This window comes from Sorex araneus, chromosome 11 (genome assembly GCF_027595985.1).
Source record: "Sorex araneus isolate mSorAra2 chromosome 11, mSorAra2.pri, whole genome shotgun sequence".
Lineage (NCBI taxonomy): Eukaryota > Metazoa > Chordata > Mammalia > Eulipotyphla > Soricidae > Sorex > Sorex araneus.
The window spans coordinates 6,519,015-6,542,717 of record NC_073312.1 but is presented as its reverse complement, the minus strand read 5'-3'; the positions used below and the strand labels follow the sequence as shown (position 1 = coordinate 6,542,717).

General features: G+C 59.5%; 1 protein-coding gene across 6 annotated transcripts in view; it reads right to left on the bottom strand.

Annotated features, from left to right (window-relative positions):
* The window catches only part of FGFR2 (fibroblast growth factor receptor 2), a 100,986-nt gene that overhangs the window by 27,024 nt on the left and 50,259 nt on the right, over positions 1-23,703 (bottom strand). For 3 of the 6 annotated variants that reach the window (XM_055118759.1, XM_055118763.1, XM_055118761.1), the window contains 3 exons: positions 6,577-6,767; positions 3,515-3,659; positions 1,186-1,388 (listed from right to left, as the gene is read on the bottom strand). In XM_055118759.1, the coding sequence (XP_054974734.1) occupies positions 1,186-1,388; positions 3,515-3,659; positions 6,577-6,767 (539 nt within the window). The remainder of the gene's footprint in view (positions 1-1,185; positions 1,389-3,514; positions 3,660-6,576; positions 6,768-23,703) is intronic. The other 3 variants (XM_055118760.1, XM_055118764.1, XM_055118762.1) reach the window with 1 other exon arrangement.

Sequence of the window (23,703 nt, the reverse complement as noted above, 5' to 3'; positions counted from 1 at the left end):
TCTCAGCCCCGGCCATCTGCAGGAGCACAGAGGCAGGAGGCGGGCACTTCCTGTCCCCCTGAACTCTGCAGGGAGGGACCGAAGCAGCTCTGCAGGCTTTACTGTCCCCCCCGTCTCCCCAAAGTAAAACAAACTCTTCAAGGGGTGCAACGCAACAGGAGGGTAAAAGCACGCCAGGAAGGCTGCAGAGACAGGCCAAGGAGAGGGAAGGCTTTTGCCTCGAATGCAGCCGACCCTGGTCCCATCCCCAACACCGCATGTAACAGTCCTTCAGCACAGAGCCAGGAGTCACTGTCACTGTCACTGTCATCTCGTTGCTCATCGATTTGCTCGAGCGGGCACCAGTAACGTCTCCATGGAGAGACCTGTTACTGTTTTGGGCATATCGAATACGCCACGGGTAGTTTGCCAGGCTCTGCCGTGCGGGCGGGATACTCTCAGCAGCTTGCCGGGCTCTCCGAGAGGGTCGGAGGAATCGAACCCGGGTTGACCGCACATAAGGCAAACACCCTACCCGCTGTGCTATCGCTCAGGAGTGAACCCTGAGAAAGGCTGAGTGTGGCGCTGCTCAATGCCACAGAAATAAAATAAAGCAAATCACAAACCCGCTAGAACCTACTCAACACGTAACTCTCAATTCGACCGCCAACGCCGCCACCACAACCTGTGGGCAACTCACAAGGATGTGACTCAGGCAAACAACAGCCCTTTCCTCTAGAAAGACGTGAAGCCGGCTGGGAGCAAGGAGCACTCCAGACTCAACGACAGGGCAGATTCCCGATGGTGGCGGAGAACCAGGGCCCCCCCCTTTCCAACGAGAGGCGTGCACCACGCTCCAAAGGTGCGTTCCACCAACCACAAGGGGACAAGAGCAACTAGAGCTACAAGGAGGCCTTGGCAGTTGAGTCTTACCCAACACCCTACACACTGCCCCCACCTCCACCCCCACCCCCACCCCGGGCAAGGTCCAGCCCACCCGACAGTTCCACCTCTCTCTCTGCGATGCAGTCTGGAAACCAAAACTCCATCCGGGGACCCCCCCACACACACACCAACTCTCAAAGACCCAGCAAGCAGCACGCAAGGGCCGCCTCACCCAGGGAAGCTCCGTGCAGAGAAAAGGACCCACCCACTGGCTGGGATGTGGGGGCGCAGTAAAGTTTTTCAAACTCTTTATCTACTTTCTGTTACCTGTCTCCGCAGGGGGATGCGCTTGGTGAGTTTGTGCACGGCGGGCTGGCTGCCGAAGTCGGGCTTCTTGGTGGTGTTCTTCATGCGGCAGAGGATGACCGTGACCACCATGCAGATGATGAGGAAGACCCCTATGCAGTAAATGGCGATCTCCAGGTAATCTGGGGAGGCCGGGATCTCCTTCTCTCTTACGGGCGCTAGATTGCAGGTCGCGGGGAGGAATGGATAAGCAGGCCACAGAGTTAGGACCCTGCGGGCAGGCGTCGAGGCAGAACCAACGTTAAACCAGCACTCCCCCAGCCAAATGGGCTTCCCAAGGACTCGGCCCTCCTACAGAATGTCAGGGTGGCCTGGGGTACGGCCCCCACCTCTCTCACAAGTGGAGGTGACTAGCCCAGGGCTCTTGGCTTTCCCCGTCCAGGGCCCAGAAGGTCATTAGTCCTAATCTTAGGGGGCACCTGGAAGGTAGTGATGGGTTGGCTGCTATCAGAGTATGAAGGGAGGGTGGCATGGCTGCATTCTGCACCAGGGCAAGTCACCAGCCACAACCTGAAGGACCACCTCCCCGTGGGCTCTATAGCCCACCAACTGTAGAATCCTGATGCCGACACCATGCCCACTTCCGTTTCCCTGGGGGCTGTGACAATGCCCGCCAGCTTACTAGGGTGGGCACTTTCCAAGGGAGCTGTGCAGGGATTTATCCCCGGTGAAACACAGCCCCCTCTGAGATGCAATACCAACTTCCTCAACGTAGCTAGTTCCAAGCAATTTCAAATGCCTTACAATTGCTGAGTCTATCATTCAACAAAAACATTTACAGTCAAGACTGAGCTGTTTAGAATAGAGAACGTTAACGCCATGCTGTAAAAGCTTGCCGGGTCCTTCACCAGTAACCACTCCTATTTTGGGGGCATCTGGTTCTACTGGTATCTACCCCCTTTCTCTTAGAGGGGAAAAAACAGAAGTGGTATTGCATGGGTGCCTATACAATTACTTCCTGAGAATTAGGCTCTTATGCCAATTTTCGATCATCTCGGGGAACTCCCTCTCGAACCCTCAACGGTTCATCTACAAGCAGTGCATTTCCAAATGCCATTTCCCTCAAACTGGGTTCTTATTAACGGTGCTAGTACTGCCAGGCAAGTCGGTTAAGTGCCCATCCAGCACGGGCAAAATCAAAACTGCAAGTCGAAAAGCAAGCTCAACATTAGAGGCATTTCATTGTTTCAAAGCAAATACTCAGAGAGCAGATTCACCACCAAAGGGCGAAATGAATGCAATGGGATTCCCGGAAGCTTATCCGTTTTAATCAGAAAAAAAAAAAAAATCCCTTGCAAGATAGTAAAACTCTAAGCAGCACAGCACAAAATGAGATGATCGATATTTTTGTTTTGTTTTGTTTGGGGACTAGATATAAATATATATATGTATGTATATAAAGAGCATGCAGGCCAGCACCCTACACACAGGGAATTAATAACTGGAGTAAAAACATCACACGCCAGCCAACCACAGTCGAGGCAGTTTTCACAAATGAAATGACAATGAGAGAGAAGCATCAGCAGAGAGGGGGATTATTGGGTAAGTGATGAGGACGGAGAAAGATTCAGACAGCGGCAACACGGAGGCACCAGGGGCTGCAGCGATGTTCATTTCTCTGTCAGCAGAAATAACATCGAGCCCGAGATGGTAGTTCATGCTTGGCAGAAAAGCAAGCTGAGAGCTCATTCTATCGCGACATGCAGCAAGCCACCGATTCCCCAGGTAGGTCAACACACTGCTTCTGTCCACCCTCCATTCCAGAGCCTTCTCCCCAGGCACCTCCGCTTCCCCCTACTCTCTCCATCATGTTGACAACAGAAAGTGGAACAAAATCCATCAGGGTGCATCTGGGATGGCAGCACATTGGCGTTTGGGACCAGCGCGAATTACTTGGTAGTGCACGAAGTAATTCGAACTTCTTTGTGGACCAAATTGAGAAGGGGAGTGAGTTTCTACCACAACTCAAGGACTCGTGGGAAAGAGGGGCTCCCCACCCCTTGGGGCTCTCCGGGGCAAATCTCTGGAATCTCACTTGAAAACGTGAGTGTGGGATCTCGTGATAAGTGAATTTCAAGACAACATTATTATTATTATTTTTTTTAATCCCCGGGGGTGGGGGAGGGAGGCCATTTCAAACATTTGGAGAAAAAACGAAAATAAAATCTTTTTTACACCAGGATCAAAGGGACCATTTCTGAGAACAGAAGCTGTGTTAATTTTATAGCAATCAACCAAGAAAAGGGAAAAAAAACAACCCATGGAGAGAAAGAGCAGTATATACCTGGCAGAACTGTCAACCATGCAGAGTGAAAGGATATCCCAATAGAATTACCCGCCAAGCACGTATATTCCCCAGCATCCTCAAAAGTTACATTCCGAATATAGAGAACCTCAATCTCTTTGTCCGTGGTATTAACACCGGCGGCCTAGAAGAGAAGGGGAGCGAGAGAACAGGCTAGACGACACAGGGATGACGGTGGAGGAGGCCACGGAACCATGAGGCACCGCACCGGGGGCCCAGCGTGGGGGGCTGGCCGGCGGCGGGCCACTCCGACTGCAGCCCCATCCGCAAAGCCCACAGCCGAGAGACAGGGAGCGACACTGACCCACCAGCTCACCGCCACAGGCCCGTCACCACACCGGCTCACCACCTACACATGCATGCAGTCCAACTCATGGAAAAATCAACCCACGGATCCGTGTCTGTTGAGTGTTGCTTTGCCTGGGGCTCAGGGGAGGGTTTTCCAAAAGGGGGGTCGCCCGGAGGGTTGAGTTGCTTTCTGGTCCAGCTGGTTGAGGGCTCTCGAAAGGGCCGTGAAGTCCAATGCTGGGCGCAGTTGGGGGGAAAGTGGGGGGGAAGGCCACGGTGGAGACCCAGATCTGGGGGTCTTCACTCCAGCGTTACCGACCACCTTGACTTGCTCTGCCCTGCACAGGCAGGAGGTGGGCTGCCAAGAATCGAGGCTGCGCTTCTTTCCCTATCAGGATTCCAGGGACGTGCGTGTGAAAACCAACCCGTGGCCTTCGAGGGCGTCCAGCGGTACATCCGCTTGGCGATATGGACACGCCGTGAGTTCAGGGGAGCACAGAGAGTCTGTATTCAATCACAGAGAAAAGGGTGTTTGGGCCGAACAGACGAGAAGGTGCCGATACTTCCCCTCGAGCCAGGGGGCCGGAGGAGGTGTGCGTTCTGCTGATAAGCCAACGCGCCCAATTCAACACAAGAGTAGGTGTGTGCTTAAACGCTCAAAATGATGCCTTAATGATGGGGGCCCGAGCAGCCCAAACCAGCCAGACCAGAAGGAGCACCTCAAAAACCGGGCGGTGGGGGAGGGGAGCGGGCCATCTTGAGAGGAAATAATTGCGAGCACTTTGAACATGGTGGGCATTTTTCCATGGCTGCCGGGCGGAGGCCAGCTACATCCCCAGAGAGAGACGACCGTGAATGTCCCCAGGCCACAGAGTTATCCTATAAGCCGTCTGCAGTTTCCCAAAGCACCAACTCCTTTTTCAGCTTCTATATCCAGCCTTCTTTTGGGGGGGGAGGAAAAATAATAAAAAAAAAAAACAAACAAACAAAAACAAAACCAAAAGCATTGTTACCTTGCTCTTTGGGCAGGACCGTGAGCCAGGCAGACTGGTTGGCCTGCCCTATATAATTGGAGACCTTACATATATACTCCCCAGCGTCAGCCTCCGTGACATTGAACAGAGCCAGCACTTCTGCATTGGAACTATTTATCCCCGAGTGCTGGAACAAACACAGGAGAACGGTGTAACGGCCGGCCAGGAAGGACGGGCACTCTCGAGGGTTCCCACCACCAGAACACCACGGGAACAAAAGTCAGACGACAAAAGGGGGCTGTGGGGCTTAGGAAGCACAGAATCAGTCCGTCGGTGGGTTCCGGAGGGTGACCTGGGGGGAGAGGGGAGCAAACGGGGGAGCGATACCTAGCGGCAGAGCGGGGACCGTCCCGCCCAGACTTGGGGCCCTGAGCATTCTCAGCGGCAAGGAACCAGAGCGCGCGCGCGGGCTTAGCTCTGGGCCAAGCAACCCCGGCTGCTAGAAATGGTCCTTCGGGGGCGTGTCCCCAGGCGCCTGGACATGCCAGGGAGCCAGGAGGCACTGGGCAGCCTCGGTTACGGCTGGCGGTCAGTGACACAGACCTCGAAAGCAAAGGGGGCCGACGTGTTGCATGGGAGGGGAGTGGGGGACCGGCAGGGAGCCCCATGGACCCAGAGCCGTCTCCCTCACTTGTGGGCTGGAAAGACACGTCCAGGGGAAGGTCAAGTGCCCAAAGGCAACAGAAACGAGGAGCAGGAGAACCAGGGTTCCGTGGGAAGCCTGGCACGGAGGGGGCCAAGTCAGGGAAGGGACCACTGGGGCAGTGGGGAGGGGAAGTGCCGGCCACAGAGGCGAGCTGGGGGCAGGAGCAAAACTGGGAATATCGTGCAGGGCAGAGGGCCTGGCAGATGGGGCCCGGGGTTGGGACACGTATGCCCGAAACTCAGTCACCCATCTCTCTGCTGCTTTGTAATTCACGGTGATTGGATAAAAAAATAAATAAATAAATAAATCCATTTAAGAATAAAATTTTTTCAGGGCTGGAGCGATAACACAGCAGGGAGGGCATTTGCCTCGCACTCGGCCGACCCGGGTCGATTCCCAGCATCCCATACGGTCCCCCGAGCACCTCCAGGAGTGATTCCTGAGTGCATGAGCCAGGAGGAACCCCTGTGCATCGCCGTGTGTGACCCAAAAAGGAAAATAAAATAAATAAATAAAAATAAAATTTTTGAAACAATTTTTAAAGGTTTCCTTGTTCAATGTTTTCTGAGCGTGGCAATATTTGCGGAAGTTGGTCGTCTCGGCGGTGTGGGAACCCCATTTCGAAGGTGAAAGGGTTTTCTTTCGAGAGCAGAAGCCCCAGGGAGCACTGTGGAGGTGAGTACCCGCCTCGCCGCCGGCGTGAGGTCTCCGGCACCACGATTAAAAACTAAGAGGAAACTCTAACTGGTTTGCAAGAACTGGCTAGCGCCCGAGTGAGCAGCCTGGGGGAGGAAGGAGCAGCGTGAGAGCAGTCGACGGCGGCCGGACCCGGAGCTGGGCGCTCTGCACCCAGCGCACCCCGGCAGCCTGCAAGGAAGAGGGCGTCGACGGTCACCCCCACATTCAGACACGCGGCCACGCCTCGGGGTCCCGTCGAGGGTCTCGGCGTGGAGAAACGGCTGAAGGGAGCAGGTGGATGCCGGACCCCCGTGGGGCCGATATCCCCCGCAGGAGCTGCCCCCCCCACCGACCGCCCCCGGCTCTGGGGGCCCCAGGACCCAGAGGCTTCTCACCTTGAGCACTTTGAGGTAGGGCAGCCCGTCGGGGCCGTACTTGCTGCCGTTCTTCTCCACGTGCTTGATCCACTGGATGTGGGGCTGCGCGTCGCTGTACACTTTGCAGACAAACTCCACATCACCGCCCACCACCGTGGAGGCGTTCGCGGGCAGCCCGGCCTGCAGGATGGGCCGGTGCGGGGAGCGCTCTGCGGGAGAGAGAGAGAGTTTACCAGCGCTCCACGCACGGGGCTGCCTGTGGCCGCCGGGCCAGCCGAGGCTCGACGACGTCACTCGGACAGTTCAGCTGCCGAGCGAGCGGCAGGGGGACGGGCCCCTCCCCCGACATCTGTTCCCTTCGGAGATTTACCCCAAACCTCCGGACGATCAATCAACAGCCTGATCTGCGCTGTCAGTTCAACACCCCACGTCAAGGGTTAAAGGTCACCCAGGGCCGAAGCGATAGTCCAGCAGGTAAGGAGCCGACACGTGTCTGATCCCCAGCGCCCCTTACGGTCCTTCGCGCCCTCTGGGGATGACCCCTGAGCACAGAGCCAGGACTAAGCCCTGAGCACCACCAGGTGCGGCCCCCAAACTAAATCATCGCAACAGTAAAAGTTTAAAGGTCACCAGGATCCCCAAAGTGGCTCGAACCCCTGCCGGTCTCACTTCTGGGTGCGTGAGAGAAGCTTTAACCCTTATTTTAAAAAATGGAAACCTGGGAGGGCTGGAGTGAGTGATAGCACAGCGGGGAGGGTGTTTGCCTTGCACGAGGCCGACCCAGGTTCGATTCCCAGCATCCCATATGGTCCCCTGAGCACCGCCAGGAGTAATTCCTGAGTGCAGAGCCAGGAGTAACCCCTGTGCATCGCCGGGTGTGACCCAAAAAGCACAAAAAAAAAAAAAAAAAAGGAAAAAACCTGGGATAGAGAGATGGCTCGAGGGACACGGCTTGCCCTGCAAACGGCCAGCCCCAGTTTGATCCCAGGCACCCCTGGGTCCCCCTAACACTGCCGGGAGTGAACCCTGAGCACAGAGGCAGGAGTATCCCCTGGGCACCACTGTACGTGGTCCAACCACCTGTTCCCATAATTCTGCCTCCCCCACCCAAATTTTTATCACGCTATCACTGTCATCCCATTACTCATCGATTTGCTCGAGCGGATGCCAGAAATGTCTCCACTCGTCCCTGTCATGCTGGTGTCGCCCGATGGCATATTGGAGGCTCATTCAGGGTCAGGGGAACGAGGACCGTCGTTGTTACTGTTCTTGGCATATCGAGTACGGCACGAGTAGCTTGACCCCTGAGCACAGAGGCAGGAGTAGCCCCTGAGCACTGCTGTATGTGGTCCAACCACCCTTCCCCACAATTCCGCCTCCCCCTGCCCCAAATTTTTAACAAGAAATAAATAAATAAATAAATAGATAGATAGGAAGAGCAACTGAAAGCCCAAAGCGGTGAGAAGACCAGGGAGCACCTGGACTCATCTCCCCCCCGTGGAACTCACTCCGCTTCCTCTTCCTGCTAACTGGGGTCCCCGAGACAGCCCGGGGGTCACAGGCACCACATGTGGGGGCTCACAGGGCAGCGCCGACTGGGCCATGACGCCCCAGAGACAAAAGCCCGGGCTGCCCGGTGCCGGAGCCCCAACCCGGGGTTCTTAGCAACTTCTTCTCCCCGGGCCCGGGGCCGGCTAAGGGCACCCATGTTTTCTTTGTGTTTGGCCTTAAGTTTGTGAAGAGCTGCGGGCCAGCTCCAGCTGGGGGGTCTGTCTGCACACATCCGGTCTGGTGCAGTCAGTTCCACGCAGTGACCACTGGACACTCTAGCGGGCTTAGCTGTCTTCTCTCCGATGGGTGCTCCCTGTCCAGTGCTCAGGACGCTCAGTGCCCGGGGCGAGCATCCTCTGTGCCTTGGGCCTGCGGGAGTCCCCTTGCTCACTGGTCACCTTCTAAGCTAGAAGTGAGGGACAGGGTCTCCCGGCCCGAATCCCGGAAGAGGGCTGGGGGTGGAGGTCAGGGGAGAGCACTGGCGAGGCCCTGGGTCCGATCCCTGACAACCCCAAGGCATAAGCATGAGTAGGGGACAGAGGAGAAGGGACTTGCCTAGCGTGTGGCTACAGGCACGACCCTCATTCGAATCCCAACATCACAACTGGTCCCCCAAGGACCACCAGGTGCAGCCCCCGGTACTGCTGGCCGAGGCCCCCCACAAAGGAGGAAACTCAGCAGAAATGCTCACTCTGGCGGGCGGGCCACGCTGAGGAGCCAGCACCCAAGGTCTGCTTACACACCGCTGCCAATTCCCTTCACACACGCTCACGGCACACACACACTCAGACACACCCACACCCACACACTCAGATACACACATTACACACACTGAGACACTCATATCCCAGATACTCAGACACACACACACACACACACACACACACACACACACACATACACACACATTCAGACACGGTCCCAGCCCCCTCCCCAGGGCTGCCCACGGGCTGGGTGCTACCAGCCCTGCTCCGAGGCGTCCCCCACGCCCGGCAGCCTTGGAGAAGTTGCCTCCTTCCTGCCTCGAGCAAACCGTGGGGATCAATTCATTCCTTGGCTCCGTGTCCCAGTGTTGCCGGCACATGCGTGTGTGTTTGCGTGTTTCCCGATAAATATTTACAGTGGCCCTAAATATTTATTCTTCGAAACAAAGGCTCTCTAAAATCTTAAATGTCATAAGCCAGATCAGCTGAGTCTCAAACCGAGCCCTCTTTCTGAAACATACTTGTTTCTAATAAATCGTTTCACAAGCAAACACTGTGCGTGTAGCGCGCAGTAACGCTGCCCGCGGACAATGGGCGCTTTCATGAGCCCCGCGACTCCGCCGTGCCGGCTTCCAGCAGGGACGCCAGCGCCGGGGAACACCGGGGCCGAGGCACAGCTGAGGGCTTGTTTTACTTGTGGTCGAGCGGGCTGCCGAGTGCCAGTTATGAACTGATTCCACTGCTGTCCCCCTTATTCACACACACACACACACACACACACACACACACACACACACACACACACACACACACTCAAAGCCTTTGCAATGGCTCGATGTTACGGCATTTGCCAATGACAGTGTGCCAAATTTTCTCACCTTGATTCAGAAGAACATCTTAACCTCCCCCTTCTCCGCCCCTGCACACACACACACACACACACACACACACACACACACACACACACACACACACGACCACGAGCAGCCTTGCTCCGTAATCGAAACCTTCCCCTGTCTTCCAAAACTTATTACAGCTGCCTCAGTACAAAGCGGGACTTCAGAGAACGCCACGGCCAATGTTTGGAGAGAGTCATGGGCCTCCTGTTTCGTGTCTACGCAGCGGGCTCCGGTTTCCTCTGCGACCTTGGTCTCTGCCCTGGCGCCAGTGGGCGGATGAGCCTGGGGAGGCCTGGGATGGGCCCCGGGGTGCCAGCCTCTGCCCTCCGCATGCCGGCGGCCATTTCTCCTCCATCCCTCCCTCCCCTCTGTGCCACCAGGGACCAGAAGGAAGGGGCCAGTAGTTGTGGATCCTGTGAAACTGGAGGGGCCCTCAGTGTAGACGGCAGCTGGCGCATCTACACGCTGGGCAGTGACTTCCGAGGGGCCAGGGAGGGTGCTGGGGGCCGAGACCCCTGGGAGCCCGAGTGCTCCCCCCGCCGGCACCTCACCAGCCCCTGGAAGCCGAGTCCCTTGGGCATTCCCAACTTGGGCGAGGGGGAAGCAACAGCGAATGTAAGAACAGAATCTGGATGAATCCCACTGGTCCCCGGAGGGGCTGGTCACTCGGGCGAGGGCCCCTGCAGCAGCTGAGACACAGACACCAGAGAAAGCTGTCCTCCTGGGGGACACACAGACGGGGAGCAGAAAGCCGCCCCTCGCCTCCCCGAGGGAGCCAACCCCAAGGTGCAGAGCGAGCCGCAGGTGGGGCCCGGTGGGGGGTTTCCGGGGGGACACTGGGGGCAGCGCTGGAATGAGGGGCCACAGAGTAGAAGCAGGAGTCGGGGGCGAAGAGACGCACGCACCTCTCGGCGCTCCTTAATCAAGGGCTTGGAAAGAAGCCCCCTAAGTGGAGACGACAGCCCCCCACCCCATTACTAAGAGTCCAACTCACTGCCGAGACTCAAATCCTGTGCCCTGGGAAGGGAGAGAGAGAGAGGGAGAGAGAGAGAGAGAGAGAGAGAGAGAGAGAGAAGTGGGGAGAGAGAGAGGGAGAGAGGGAGAGGGAGAGAAGGAGGGAGAGAGAGGGTAGGAGGGGGAGAGAGAGAGAAAGAGAGGGAGAAGAAGGTGGGAGAGAGAGAGGGAGAGAGAAAGGGAGGAGAGGGGAGAGAGAGGGAGAAGGAGGGGAGAGAGAGGAGAGAGAGAAAAAAGAGAGAGCGAGGAGGGGGGAGAGAGAGGGAGAGAGAGAGAAAGAGAGAGAGAGAGAGAAAGTGGATACCTGAGTGACAAAGAATAAATCTCTGTTAATTGACCAGTGAAACTTTATAACACACCGGCCCTCCCTGGACATAATAATACGTTTTCTCCTCAAAGATCTACGACTTTGCTCTGACACAGCAAAGGTCACGAAAAGAAAAAAAAAAAAAAGCCCCAAGCCCAGGCCCCCAGTCTCAGGCCAGTGAGCACAGCACCCCCGGCCTGGGGAGAGGCGGCTCCTTAAATTACACCCATAAATTCACCCACCAGCGCCGGCCCGGCCTCCTTCCTCTCCCCAGCCACAGAGCTGGGCTCTGGCGCTCTCCACCCCTGCGAGGAGAGGGGCAAGGAGAGGGGCGAGGAGAGGGGCGAGGAGAGGGGCGAGGAGAGGGGAGAATGGAGGGGCGAGGAGAGGGGTGAGTGGAGGGGCGAGGAGAGGGGTGAGTGGGGGGGTGAGTGGAGGGGTGAGGAGAGGGGTGAGTGGAGGGGTGAGTGGAGGGGTGAGTGGAGGGGCGAGGAGAGGGGCGAGGGGAGGGGTGAGTGGAGGGGCCAGGAGAGGGGCGAGGGGAGGGGTGAGTGGAGGGGTGAGTGGAGGGGCGAGGAGAGGGGCAAGGAGAGGGTCGAGGAGAGAGGAGAGGGGAGGGGTGAGTGGCGGGGCGAGGAGAGGGGCGAGGAGAGGGGTGAGTGGAGGGATGAGTGGAGGGGCGAGGAGAGGGTCGAGGAGAGGGGAGAGGGGAGGGGTGAGTGGAGGGGCGAGGAGAGGGGTGAGTGGAGGAGTGAGTGGAGGGGCGAGGAGAGGGGCGAGTGGAGGGGTGAGTGGAGGGGCGAGGAGAGGGGCGAGTGGAGGGGTGAGTGGAGGGGCGAGGAGAGGGGCGAGTGGAGGGGTGAGGAGAGGGGCGAGGAGAGGGGCCAGGAGAGGGGTGAGGAGAGTGGCGAGGAGAGGGGCCAGGAGAGGGGTGAGGAGAGTGGCGAGGAGAGGGACGGCTCTGGGCTCCTCCAGTCTCCTTTCTCATTCAAGAAGCGTGGAGCTCCCCGCCTGCTCTCTCTTTAAATTAAAATCAAAATGTAATTACCTCCCTAGAAAGTGGCAGTTCCTTAGCAACTCGGAGGGGCTGGATGGGGTGAGCCAAGTCACGGCCACCGAGAACTACTTCTTCTAAAGCCCAGCCTGGTCTTCCTTTTCATTTCTTTTTTTGTTTTTTTGTTTTTTCTAAAGAGTAGCCCACAGTTGCTTTAGTTGCATTGAAAAAAGAAAAAAAAAACGCACTAAACCGGTTAGCATGCGGCAGGGCTATTAGGGGAGGGTGATCCGACGCCAGCAGCGTGGCGCCCAGTAACCGGCTAAAGACCTCAGCTAGTCGCAATTAGCAGGATGAGTTCACTGCCGGCAAGCACGGCCGAGAGTCACCCAGACAGGCGTGGTCTCGCCTGCTCGGGCGGGCCGGGTGGGTGGGGGGCGGCCGCAGCCCTGGGTGGACCGTCCGCTTGCTGGCTTCAGAAGGGAGATGCCCAGGGGGTGCTGAGCCACCGTCCTTCTGGAAAGACCCCCGTGGGAACCTCTCCAGAGACGGGCGCAGAAACCAGGGAGCCCAAACGGGCTCAGGAGCAAAGGGGCGAGCAGGGCGGGGGTGGGCCTCGGGGTGGGCCGAGGGCCCCCAGCAGGCGTGCTGGCCCGGCACCCTCCAGAGCGGGTCCTCACGCGGCTGCACGGCGAGAAACGCGACCAGCCAGCCACGGCCACAGACGCCGGGGCCCACTCGATGCCGAATTCATTTGTTGTGGACTCAGAAACGTCTTTGTGTTGCCAATTATTTTTTCAGATTTCCTCTTTGACCTAGTTTAGGAAGGTACATTTTAGAACAGGGAGGGAAGGAGGGAAGGAAGGAAGGAAGGAAGGAAGGAAGGAAGGAAGGAAGGAAGGAAGGAAGGAAGGAAGGAAGGAAGGAAGGAAGGAAGGAAGGAAGGAAGGAAGGAGGGAGGGAGGGAGGGAGGGGGAGAGAAGGAGGGAGGGAGGGGGAGGGAAGGAGGGATTGAGGGAGGAGAGGGGAAAGGAAGGAAGGGAGGAAAGGAGGGAGGGAGGGAGGGAGGAAGAAAAGGAAGAAGGAAGGAAGGAAGGAAGGAAGGAAGGAAGGAAGGAAGGAAGGAAGGAAGGAAGGAAGGAAGGAAGGAAGGAAGGAAGGAAGGAAGGAAGGAGGGAGGGAGGGAGAGAGAAGGAGGGAGGGGGAGGGAAGGAGGGATTGAGGGAGGAGAGGGGAAAGAAAGGAAGGGAGGAAGGGAGGAAAGGAGGGAGGGAGGGAGGGAGGAAGAAAAGGAAGGAAGGAAGGAAGGAAGGAAGGAAGGAAGGAAGGAAGGAAGGAAGGAAGGAAGGAAGGAAGGAAGGAAGGGAGGAAAGAAGGAAGGGAGGAAGGGAGGAAGGGAGGGAGGGAGGAAGGGAGGAAGGGAGGAAGGAAGGAAGGAAGGAAGGAAGGAAGGAAGGAAGGAAGGAAGGAAGGAAGGAAGGAAGGAAGGAAGGAAGGAAGGAAGGAAGGGAGGAAGGAAGGAAGGGAGGAAGGGAGGGAGGAAGGGAGGAAGGAAGGGAGGAAGGAAGGGAGGAAGGAAGGAGGTGCAGGGCAGGGGTGCAGCCTGGTGGGCCACGAGCAGGGCAGTGCTCTGCCGCTGCTCCAGCCCCCCAGAACAGGTGCGGGAAGGCCGGTTCCCACCTCTGGCACCCACAAGGCAAACAAGCCCCTTTCAGCGGTCACGGGAAGGGGGCCAGGCTCCAGCCACGCCCAGGCTCAATCCCCGGCACCCCGTAAGGCCCCCCCCCCAGCCCCACCGGGAGCAATCCCTGAGTGCAGAGCCCGGAGTGAGTCCGGAGCATCGCCGGGTACGACCCAAGCACTGAGGGGGAAAAAAGGGTCACGGGAAACCTGCCTTTCTGGTCAGTGAAGCATCTTGGTCACGTGCGGCCTCTCAGGGAATTTTCCCGGCCGCGGACTGGACACTGGAAGCGGGGTGGGGGCTCCCCGCATCACGCCTCACCCCTACGCTGACGTCAGGCGGCCGCCCGAGGTGCTGGGGTAAACACAGCTGAGCAGAGCCGCTCTGGGGAGCCCCCGTCCGGAGCCGGACACCCGCCACTCGCAGAGGGGAGTGACATCTCTCAGGAATGCAGGGCTCCCCGTGGGGGGTGCAGGCTGGAAAAGCTACAGAACTTGGGGGGGGGGGGGGGTGGAAGAAGTCTGCTTCTCAGGAGATGGACCCCAGGATTCAAATTTCTTCTTTCAATAGTTGGTCAAGAAGTAAAATGCAGGGGCTGGAGCAATAGCACAGCGGGGAGGGCGTTTGCCTTGCACGGCTGACCCGGGTTCGAATCCCAGCATCCCATAGGGTCTCCCAAGCACCGCCAGGAGTAATTCCTGAGTGCATGAGCCAGGAATAACCCCTGTGCATTGCCAGGTGTGACCCAAAAAGTAAAAATTTTTTTAAAAAAGTAAAATGCAAAGCCATCGGAGGGGGGAGGACGCCCCAAAGACAACAGCCCTTCAGAACGAAGGCCTACGGGTGGGAACTGTTGGGCCAGCGAGAAGGAGCTTGTGGCTCCAACCCCAGGAACTGCCTTAGCAAAGGGATGTCCCCGGTGCCCAGCCCCCGGGAGCACGCCAGGCTGGTCCTCGGGAACTGACGGAACAGAACAGGCTCAGGCTCCCGCGTGGTGGCAGGGGATCAGCCCAGCCCTCTCGGGCAAGAAACAGCGGCCCGCAGGGCACCCTGGGGCCTCGGGAAGGACGCGGTCAGCTCTGGTCAGCTCCTGCCAGCGCACCTCCTGAAAGTCCTGCAAAAACAATCGGCCTCCGCGCCCGGCTCCCTTATCTCGCTCCTGGGGTGGCTGAAGCCGCAGCCAGAGCTCTCGGCCCATCTGAGCAAACAAGAAACACCCCCTTGGGTGTGGACCGCAGGAGCGGGGGGAGCCTCATCTGTTTTCTTAGAGGACCGATCGCACAGTGCAGAGAAACGGGATTCTCCGTGCTCCCTCCGGCTGCGTGAGCATGCTTCCAGGAGGAGGCTCCTTTCATGTGTTATTTATTTATTGACTTATTCGTCTTGGGGTGGGGGCCATCCTCAGCTCTGCCCGGAGCTCACTCCCAACTCCGCGGGCTCACCATCACTCCTGGCAGGGCGTGCGGGACCATATGGGTGCCAAGGATTGAACCCGGGTCAGCCGCACGCAAGACCAGCCCCCTACCCACCTTTACTCTCTCTCCTGACCCAGGGGAAGGTTCCAAAGAAATCCCCCTGGCTCGCAAAAGGCCACCCACAAAATCCCCAGCTGTGGAGCCCGGCCCCTCCCCCGCTCGCATCCCGCCGTGTATTCCGACACAGAATGGTTTTTCTTCCCGACAAAACTGTCAGATCGGGCAGAAGCATCAACCTTCAAGGCTGGGCCCGGAGGACGGGCTGCCCCAAAGCCAAGTGAGGCCTTCTCCTCGGAAATAAGGGGCCGGGAGCCTTCCAGAACAACGGTCCTGGGCTCGTCCTGCCAGAGACCCCTTTCGCCTGACAAGACACAGTGCACCTGCCCCGCTGGGCTCCGGGTGGGCCACAGAGAGCCCCTCTGGGTCCTCCCCGGCTTCAGAAGCCGAGCTGAGCTGGAGGGAATGTTCCAGCAAGACCCAGGAGCGAACATCCTGTTTCCTTCCCCTCTAACTGGCAACTCGGGGTCGTTCTGCAGATGATCCTCCAGACCCTCCCTCCCCTCCCCTTTCCTTCCTCCCTCCCTTCCTTCTTCCCTTCCTTCCTTCCTTCCTTCCTTCCTTCCTTCCTTCCTTCCTTCCTTCCTTCTTCCTTTCCTCCTTCTCTCCCTTCCTTCCTCCCTCCCTCCCTCCTTCCCTCCCCCTTTCTTCCTCTCTTCCTTCCCTTCCCTCCTTCCTTCCTTCTTTCCTTCCTTCCTTCCTTACTCCTTCCTTTCCTCCTTCTCTCCCTTCCTTCCTCCCTCCCTCCCTCCCTCCCACCCCCCTTTCTTCCTCTCTTCCTTCCCTTCCCTCCTTCCTTCCCTCCTTCCTTCTTTCCTTCCTTCCTTCCTTCCTTCCTTCATCCTTTCCTCCTTCTCTCCCTTCCTTCCTCCCTCCCTCCTTCCCTCCCCCTTTCTTCCTCTCTTCCTTCCCTTCCCTCCTTCCCTCCCTCCCTTCCTCCCCTCCTTCTCTCCTGGGTCGAGGAGACGCCGTGGGTGGGCTAAGGAGAGGAGATCCATAAAACCCGCCTGGTGGGGGTGTCGCCGTGACGAGGGAAGGGGCCGGGGTGAGGTGCCCCGCCGGATGCAGCCAGCGGGATCCCTGCCCGTGTATACGGCCCCCTGCACCCACCAGGTGTGATCCCGGGGCACAGAGCCAGGAGGAAGCCCCAAAACAAACAACCAAGACCACAAACACATAAATAACGTGAAGGGGCAGCGTGGCCGGGGCGGGACAGCGCTGGGGGTGTGCCTGTCCTGTCCCTGGCCCCCCAGGATTCCCCGAGCGTCGCCGGGTGTGGCCTGGCCACCCCCAGCAGTGCAGAGACTAACCAGCGTCCCGTCCCGGGGCTCAGGGCTGAGGCTCACCACGGGGACCTTGGGCCTCCGAGCACCGCTCGGGGAGTCCCAAAGAGGGCGTGAGGGGAGACGATGGTGACGCGGAGCCACTCCCAGCTCGGCCCGAGCCTTACATGCCCTCCTGAGCGTCTGGAGCGGGGGGAGCTGGGCCCTCCACGCCCGCTGTGGCAGTGCTCAGTGAGGACCCCCCAAACTCTCTCACCTCCGCGTCTACAACCCAGCAAAAACCGCAAGGCCCCGTGACGAGCTCCGCAGGCTTGTTCTGGCCCCTCCCACTCAACACGTCCCCGCGGGTACGGCAACGGGCTCGACGGCCCTGACGGCCATCGGGGAGCTCACACGCCCCCCCCCTCCCCGTCAGCTGCCCCGACCGTGTCACACCCAGGTAGGGGGCGGTAAGACCCTCTGGCCCCGCACGCTGTAAGTCCTTAGCTCCCCGGTCATGCTGCCACATCCTCCCTGCCCGCACCGGGCACTCCATGCCAAAGACCAGACACAAGCTCAAATATTAGCTCTCTCCTCTGCCACCTCAGCCAGGCCTCCTGCCAGGGCCCACAGCGATCAATCCGGTGTCCTTCCCCACACTGGGGCAGAGGGCGGCGGGGGCGTGGCCAACACCTCGGCCCAGATGCCACCACGGCAAGTCACACTCAGCCGGAGTGCACGCAGGCTCCTGCCCCAGGCCCCACCAGCCCCGGGTCTGGGAAAGCCGCCTGCTGGCCGGAATTCCCACCCCCTCCCAGGAAAGCACCTGTTGGGGTGGGGGGGGGGGGCTGGGAGGGAAACGTGACTGCCTGCTGACCTCGCCAACCCCCAAATCCGCTGCAGGGAACTGTGAAACAGGTATAGGAACGGCAACCCCAAAGCTCACTGAACAGAGGCTGCACCAGAGGCAGTTTGGAAGTCTCTGTCCTGGGGGGCGAGGAGCGGACGGACCCCTCCCTTGGAGGGCAGGGTGCGCGCGGCTCCCGGGAGGGGCTGTGGACCCCCTTGCACTGCCTGGCGCTGTTCTCTACAGCGCTGTCCTCCTCCGCAGTGTCCCCGCACCCCCATTTCACGGGCTGGAAGACAAAGGTTCCGAGATCCCGGACTTCCGGGCCGGCAGAGGGTGGAAACGGCACGGGGAACGGTCCCCCAGCACCCCCACCGGAACCTCCAGAGGCTCCAGGTGACACTAAGAGGGGAACCCCGCCCCCCACTTCCCACCCCACCCCCCAGCCTCCAGCTCAGCAAACACAACGTTCAGCAAAAGACGGGAAGGGCCACGGGAGCCACAAAGCAGCACTCGACCGTGCTGCCGCCCCCGGGCCCGACTCCACTCGAGAAGCCCCCACGGGCGCCCCCACCCGCGACCCAGCCTGGAGAAGCACAGAACAGAGCGTGCCAAAGCCGAGCGAGCTGGCCGGGAGGGGCCACCCGGGCGCTCCGGGGTCCGGCTGCTTCCCCGTCCCAGGCCCCCCGGGGGCTCCGGAGATCGGAGGCCGGGCGTGTTCCAGGGAAAGGCACCGGCGTTGCAAGCAGCCGTGACCCCGACACTCCCCACCCCGGCCCACTCATCACGCGGAGACAGAAGCCCGGGCGTGAGGACAGACGGGGGTTTCCAAAAGGACCAGAGGGACGATCCCAACTTTGACAGCTCCGGGCATAAGCCAAGTGGATCACGTCGCCGTGTCTTCACTGACTCAAAAGCTGCTTTGTCCCGACTGCCCCCTGCCCCGCACCCCCCCAAATAGTCCCGAATTCAGCCTGCGAAGCATCGGACCGGTGCTGGGACGGTACCTGACCTCAGTGCCCTGCTCGGGGACCCCTGTGTCCTCGGGGGCCCTCCCCCACCGCCCCTAGCGGTCAACGGTCACACACGACTTCTCCTCCACACACTGGGCCCGGGCACCAGGGGTCCAGCCAAGCTCAGAACCGCCCACTGTGTGGCAGGGATGCGGCCTCCAGCTCCCACTGGACAGCGAGCCCCTGGGGCAGCTCAGGGCCTCATCCCACCGTGTCCAACGCCCGGAGCTGGTGGACAGGGCCAGCAAATGGGCCCGCACCAGCTCCACTCAGCCTGATGGGTGTTCAGACCCGGACCTGCTCCAAGCCATCGCTAGAGGCTGCCGGCACGTGCGGGCTCCTGTCCGGGGAACTGAGATGGGCGGGGGGTGGGGGCGGGGGTGGCTGCCAACTCCACCCTGCCTGAGCACTGACCCCCCAAACGTCCAGGTCAGCTGGACAGCTTCAAGTTACCTGCTGGCCTCTGGGGGTGCAGGGCCGAAAGGAGGGAAGAGATTCCAATTCGAAGCTCCCGAAAGCGGGTGTGTGTCTGCCAAAGGCAGAGCAACTGGCCGGGCCTAAAACCGGCTCTCTGGGCCCAGAGCGACTGTACAACCAGGAGGGCGCTACCCTTGCGTGCAGCCGACCCAGGCTTGGTCTCCGGCATCCCCTCAGGTCCCCTGAGCAGCCCAAGGAGCGACTCCTGAGTGCAGAGCTAGGAATAACCCCTGAGTGTCGCTGGGTGTGTCCCCAAAACAAACACTGCCACTGTCACTGTCATCCCGTTGCTCATCGATTTGCTCAAGTGGGCACCAGTAACGTCTCCATTGAGAGACTTGTTGTTACTGTTTGTGGCATATCGAATACGCCACGGGGAGCTTGCCAGGCTCTGCCATGCGGGCGGGATACTCTCGGTAGCTTGCCGGGCTCTCTGAGAGGGGCAGAGGAATCGAACCCGGGTCCACTGCGTGCAAGGCAAATGCCTTACCCACTGTGCTATTGCTCCAGCCCCCCAAACAAACTCATAAATAATAAATAACACAAAATAAAACCGGCTCCCCTTCGCTCCTTCCTTCTCCGACCCATGCACATATGCACTCTCTCTCCCTCTCTCCCTCCCTCCTACCCTCTCTCCCTTCATCCTTCCAACCGTCCCTCCCTCCCTCTCCTCCCTCTCCCTCCTTCCCTCCCTCCCTCCCACCCTCTCTCTCTCCCTCCCTCCCTCCATCCTTCCACCCCTCCCTCCCTCTCCCTCCCTCCCTCTCTTCCTCCCTCCTTCCCTCCCTCCCACCCTCTCTCCCTCCATCCTTCCACCCGTCCCTCCCTCCCTCTCCTCCCTCTCTCTCCTTCCCTCCCTCCCTCCCACCCTCTCTCTCTCCCTCCCTCCCTCCATCCTCCCATCCCTCCCTCCCTCTCCCTCCCTCCCTCTCTTCCTCCCTCCTTCCCTCCCTCCCACCCTCTCTCCCTCCATCCTTCCACCCGTCCCTCCCTCACTCTCCCTCCCTCTCCCTCCCTCCCACCCTCTCCCTCTCTCCCTCCCTCCCTCCATCCTTCCGTCCCTCCCTTACTCTCCCTCCCTCCCTCCCTCCCATCCTCTCTCCCTCCCTCCCTCCCTCCCATCCTCTCTCTCTCCCTCCCTCCCTCCCATCCTCTCTCTCTCCCTCCCTCCCTCCCATCCTCTCTCTCTCCCTCCCTCCCATCCTCTCTCTCTCCCTCCGTCCCTCCCTCACTCTCCCCCCTCCCTCCCTCCTTATTTTCTGCAGCACAAGCTGCGCCCAGGTGCAACAGTCCCACCCTGCTGCTCTCTTGCTGCCTCCAGTGCTCTCGGCAGGGGCCCAGCTCGGCAGACACCAGCGTCTCGCCCCCCTGAACTTCCTCCCGGGAGCTGAGGGGCCCGAGCAGTGGGGCCCCGCCCAGTGCAGCCCCGTCTCCCACCAGCAGGCCGAGCACTGTGCCGAGCTCGACAGCGAGACGAGGATCCGGTGGGACACAGCCCGGCCCGGGGCTGTACTTGCGGGCGCCGACCGGCTCCTCCCCACCCTCCAGGCCCTGGTCACTAAGGGGCCGGACAAGGGCCCCCGAACCCGGAGCCAGGGGTCCGTGTCGGGGAGAGGAGCTCTGAGAAGGGCTGAGGAGGAGAGGAGACGGCAGCCGGGCTGGGCTCCGGGGTCAAAGGCGGCCAGGCCGGGGCCGCCCCAACGTGGGGACAGAGGCAGGAAACGCATCTCCCCGTTCCTCAGAGCGCCCAGCAGACGCACTGCTCCCAGCTCGTGTGCACATCCCCGTCCAGAAGGGAGACAAAACATGCCCCGTGGCCCAGCCGTCCTTCCTGCGGGGACGCCCTAGACAGAGGCGCGGCTCCTCTGGGCTGGGCTGGGTGTGGAACGGGGCTCGGGGCAGCAGCCCTGCTCAGCTCCCCGCACGGCCGACTCGGGGGGCCAGGAGAGCTCCGGGAGGAACCAGGCACTGGAGCCCGCGACAAGGCACGAGGGCCCCGCTGAGGGTTTGATTCTCACACCAGCACCACACACTGCTGGGCTGAGCCTCCCTTGCCAGCCAGGACCTGGTGTCAGCCGGGAATGAAGGGAAGCTCCTGGAAGAGTTCCTGTGAACAAAGGCATGGCCTGTCCCCCCTCTCCCCACTGTCCTTACACACACACACACACACACACACACACACACACACACACACACACACACCCAGGAGCTAGCTATGTAGCTCCAGAATACTAGGGTGACACACACCGCACGCCTTTCACTTTCAAGCACGGAGGGGGAAGGCGTCTCCAAGGAACAGTTTCAGCCCAAAGACTGTGCCCACGAGCCGGGGAGAAAGCACAGCAGGTAAGCCGCGTGCCTTCGAGGCAGCCAACCTGCACTCCGTCCTGGCACCACCAATGGTCCCCCCGAGCACCACCAGGGGTGATCCCTGAGTGCGGTCAAGAGTAAGCTCTGGGGGCTGGAGCGATAGCACAGCAGGGAGGGCGTTTGCCTTGCACGCGGCCAACCCGGGTTCAATTCCCAGCATCCCATATGGTCCCCCGAGCACTGCCAGGAGTAATTCCTGAGTGCAGAGCCAGGAGTAACCCCTGAGCATCGCCAGGTATGACCGCCCCCTCAAAAAAAAAAAAAAGTAAGCTCTGAATACTGCCAGATGTGGACCCAGAGGAAAGGGGTGGGGAGGTAAAAAAAACTTTGCACCCATTTCAACGCATCCTAGAGGCTGAGCCATACGCCCAGGGTCAGAGAGACCAAAGCACAAGCGCCTGGAGAAGGAGCCTGGCTGGGCCAGAGCCTGGCTCTCCTGCGGGCGGAGATGGCGCCGAGACGGGCATGAGGCAGCGGGGCCCGCGGGCACCAGCTGTCCCTCGTCAGGACGTGCGAACGGCCGCCAAGCCCACGTGACATGATGCGCTTTCCTCCTCTGATGAGCACTTTGGTCCGGGCAGCGACGGGGGCGCCTCTCCCCTCTGTCTTCCCCGACGCTTCTCCGTGGCCCTGGGGGGGGGGGCTTCTGTTCACAAGCAAGGCGCGGCCAGGCCTCGGGCTTCCACGGCTGTTCCCCACCACCGCTGTGTCACGGACTGGCCCGCGCTGAGCCGGGCGGCCGCCCAGCCTGGTGACATCATCAGGCCTCCCCCCGCCCTGCCCTGAGCCGTCCCCACGCCTTGTGTGCGGCGCCGCTGAACCACACGCTCTCCCCAGCGAGACTGTCTGCCAGGGGATTAACACTGGACAGCACGAGCCCATTACTCAGCGGCCCCCACTCAGGTCCCACCCCCCCACTCCCAGAGAGGCTTCAGGGCTCTGCAGAGGGGAGCTGTCAGGAAGAGGGGTGCGGGGGGGGGGGGGGGGGCTTCGGAACGTCAGCCTAAAAGCCCCCTTAGCCTAAAAGCTGTCCTGAGCTGGAGCCGAGCTGAACGGGCCCCGACCAGCCTCCCATTCTAGAATGATCCCCACGCTACTCAGGAGCGGGGCAGAGCCCGGTGGGAAGCTACGAGCCCGGCAGATTGCCCGACACAGTTCCCAACACAGTTCCCAACACAGTTCCCAACACAGTTCCCAACACAGTTCCTGCATTCCCACCACCAACAGCTCCGAGTCGGGAGGCGTGCAGAGCTTCCAGCACCAAGTCTTGCTTCCCCTAAGAGACGCCGTGGGGTCGGCAGAGGATGCAGAAGGCCCGGCGTGACAGTCCCGAGGGATTTGATCCAGAGGCGTGACACCAGATGATGCTGAAATGCATTCCCCCCCCCCCACACACACACACACATCCACGCATCACTTGGCTCTGCGCTTATTTTGTAAAATTGGTATCGTGGTCATTCCCAGGAAGTACCCGGGTGGGAGTGGGGGGTTCTAACAACCCGGGGCAAGCTTCCCGAGAATCCTATCGCACGTCATAGGGAACGAGGCTTCTGGAAACCCACAGAGAAACATGTACCACAAACTCCATTTTTCAGGGGTGCAGAGACCGCCGCCATGCTCTTTCCAAGGCAGAGTTTCTCAGGAACTTAGTTTAACGTGGATAGGCAGTCAGAACCGTTTTCTCACCTAAAACTCTAACCCTAGCTAAGTCACACGGTTAATCAAGCTTTTAGGAAGACTGTTTAAAACGTGGACAATTCAAATATTAAAATGGTCTCTCTCTACTAAAAAAGCTGGAAATGATTACAGTGGACAAGAACTAAGGGACTTTTGGGGGGCTGGTGCAATAGCACAGCGGGTAGGGCATTTGTCTTGCATGCGGCCGACCCAGGTTCGAATCCCAGCATCCCATATGGTCCCCTGAGCACCGCCAGGAGTAATTCCTGAGTCAGGAGGAACCCCTGTGCATCACCGGGTGTGACCCAAAAAGAAAAAAAAAAAGAACTAAGGGATTTTCCTGATAACCTTCAGTATCTGTGTTGCAAACTACAATGCGAGACAGACAGAGAGAGAGAGAGAGAGAGAGAGAGAGAGAGAGAGAGAGAGAGAAGGGGAGAAGAAAAGCACCTGCCATAGAGCAGAGGCCTGCTGGGGCTGGGTGGGGGGTGATGGGAGAGAAACTGGGGACACCGGTGCTGGAAAACGTACCCCGGGGGAGGGACGGGTGTTGGAACACTGTATGCCTGAAACCTCACCATGAACAGCTTTGAAAAGGTCGATCTCACAGTGGTTCAATAAAAATTTCTTTTAAAAAAACAAAGCTTTGATTTTAGTGCAGGAGAAGAAAAGCCCACTGAGAAACGACACGGGGGACGCAAGCCCAGGGAAGGGGAGGCCAGAGCTTTGTTTACGCAGGACTGGCAGGGGCTGGTGATGTCACAAAGGATCACACATGAAAGCAAAGTGAATCAAGGCAAGCTTTGAGCCGAGAGTG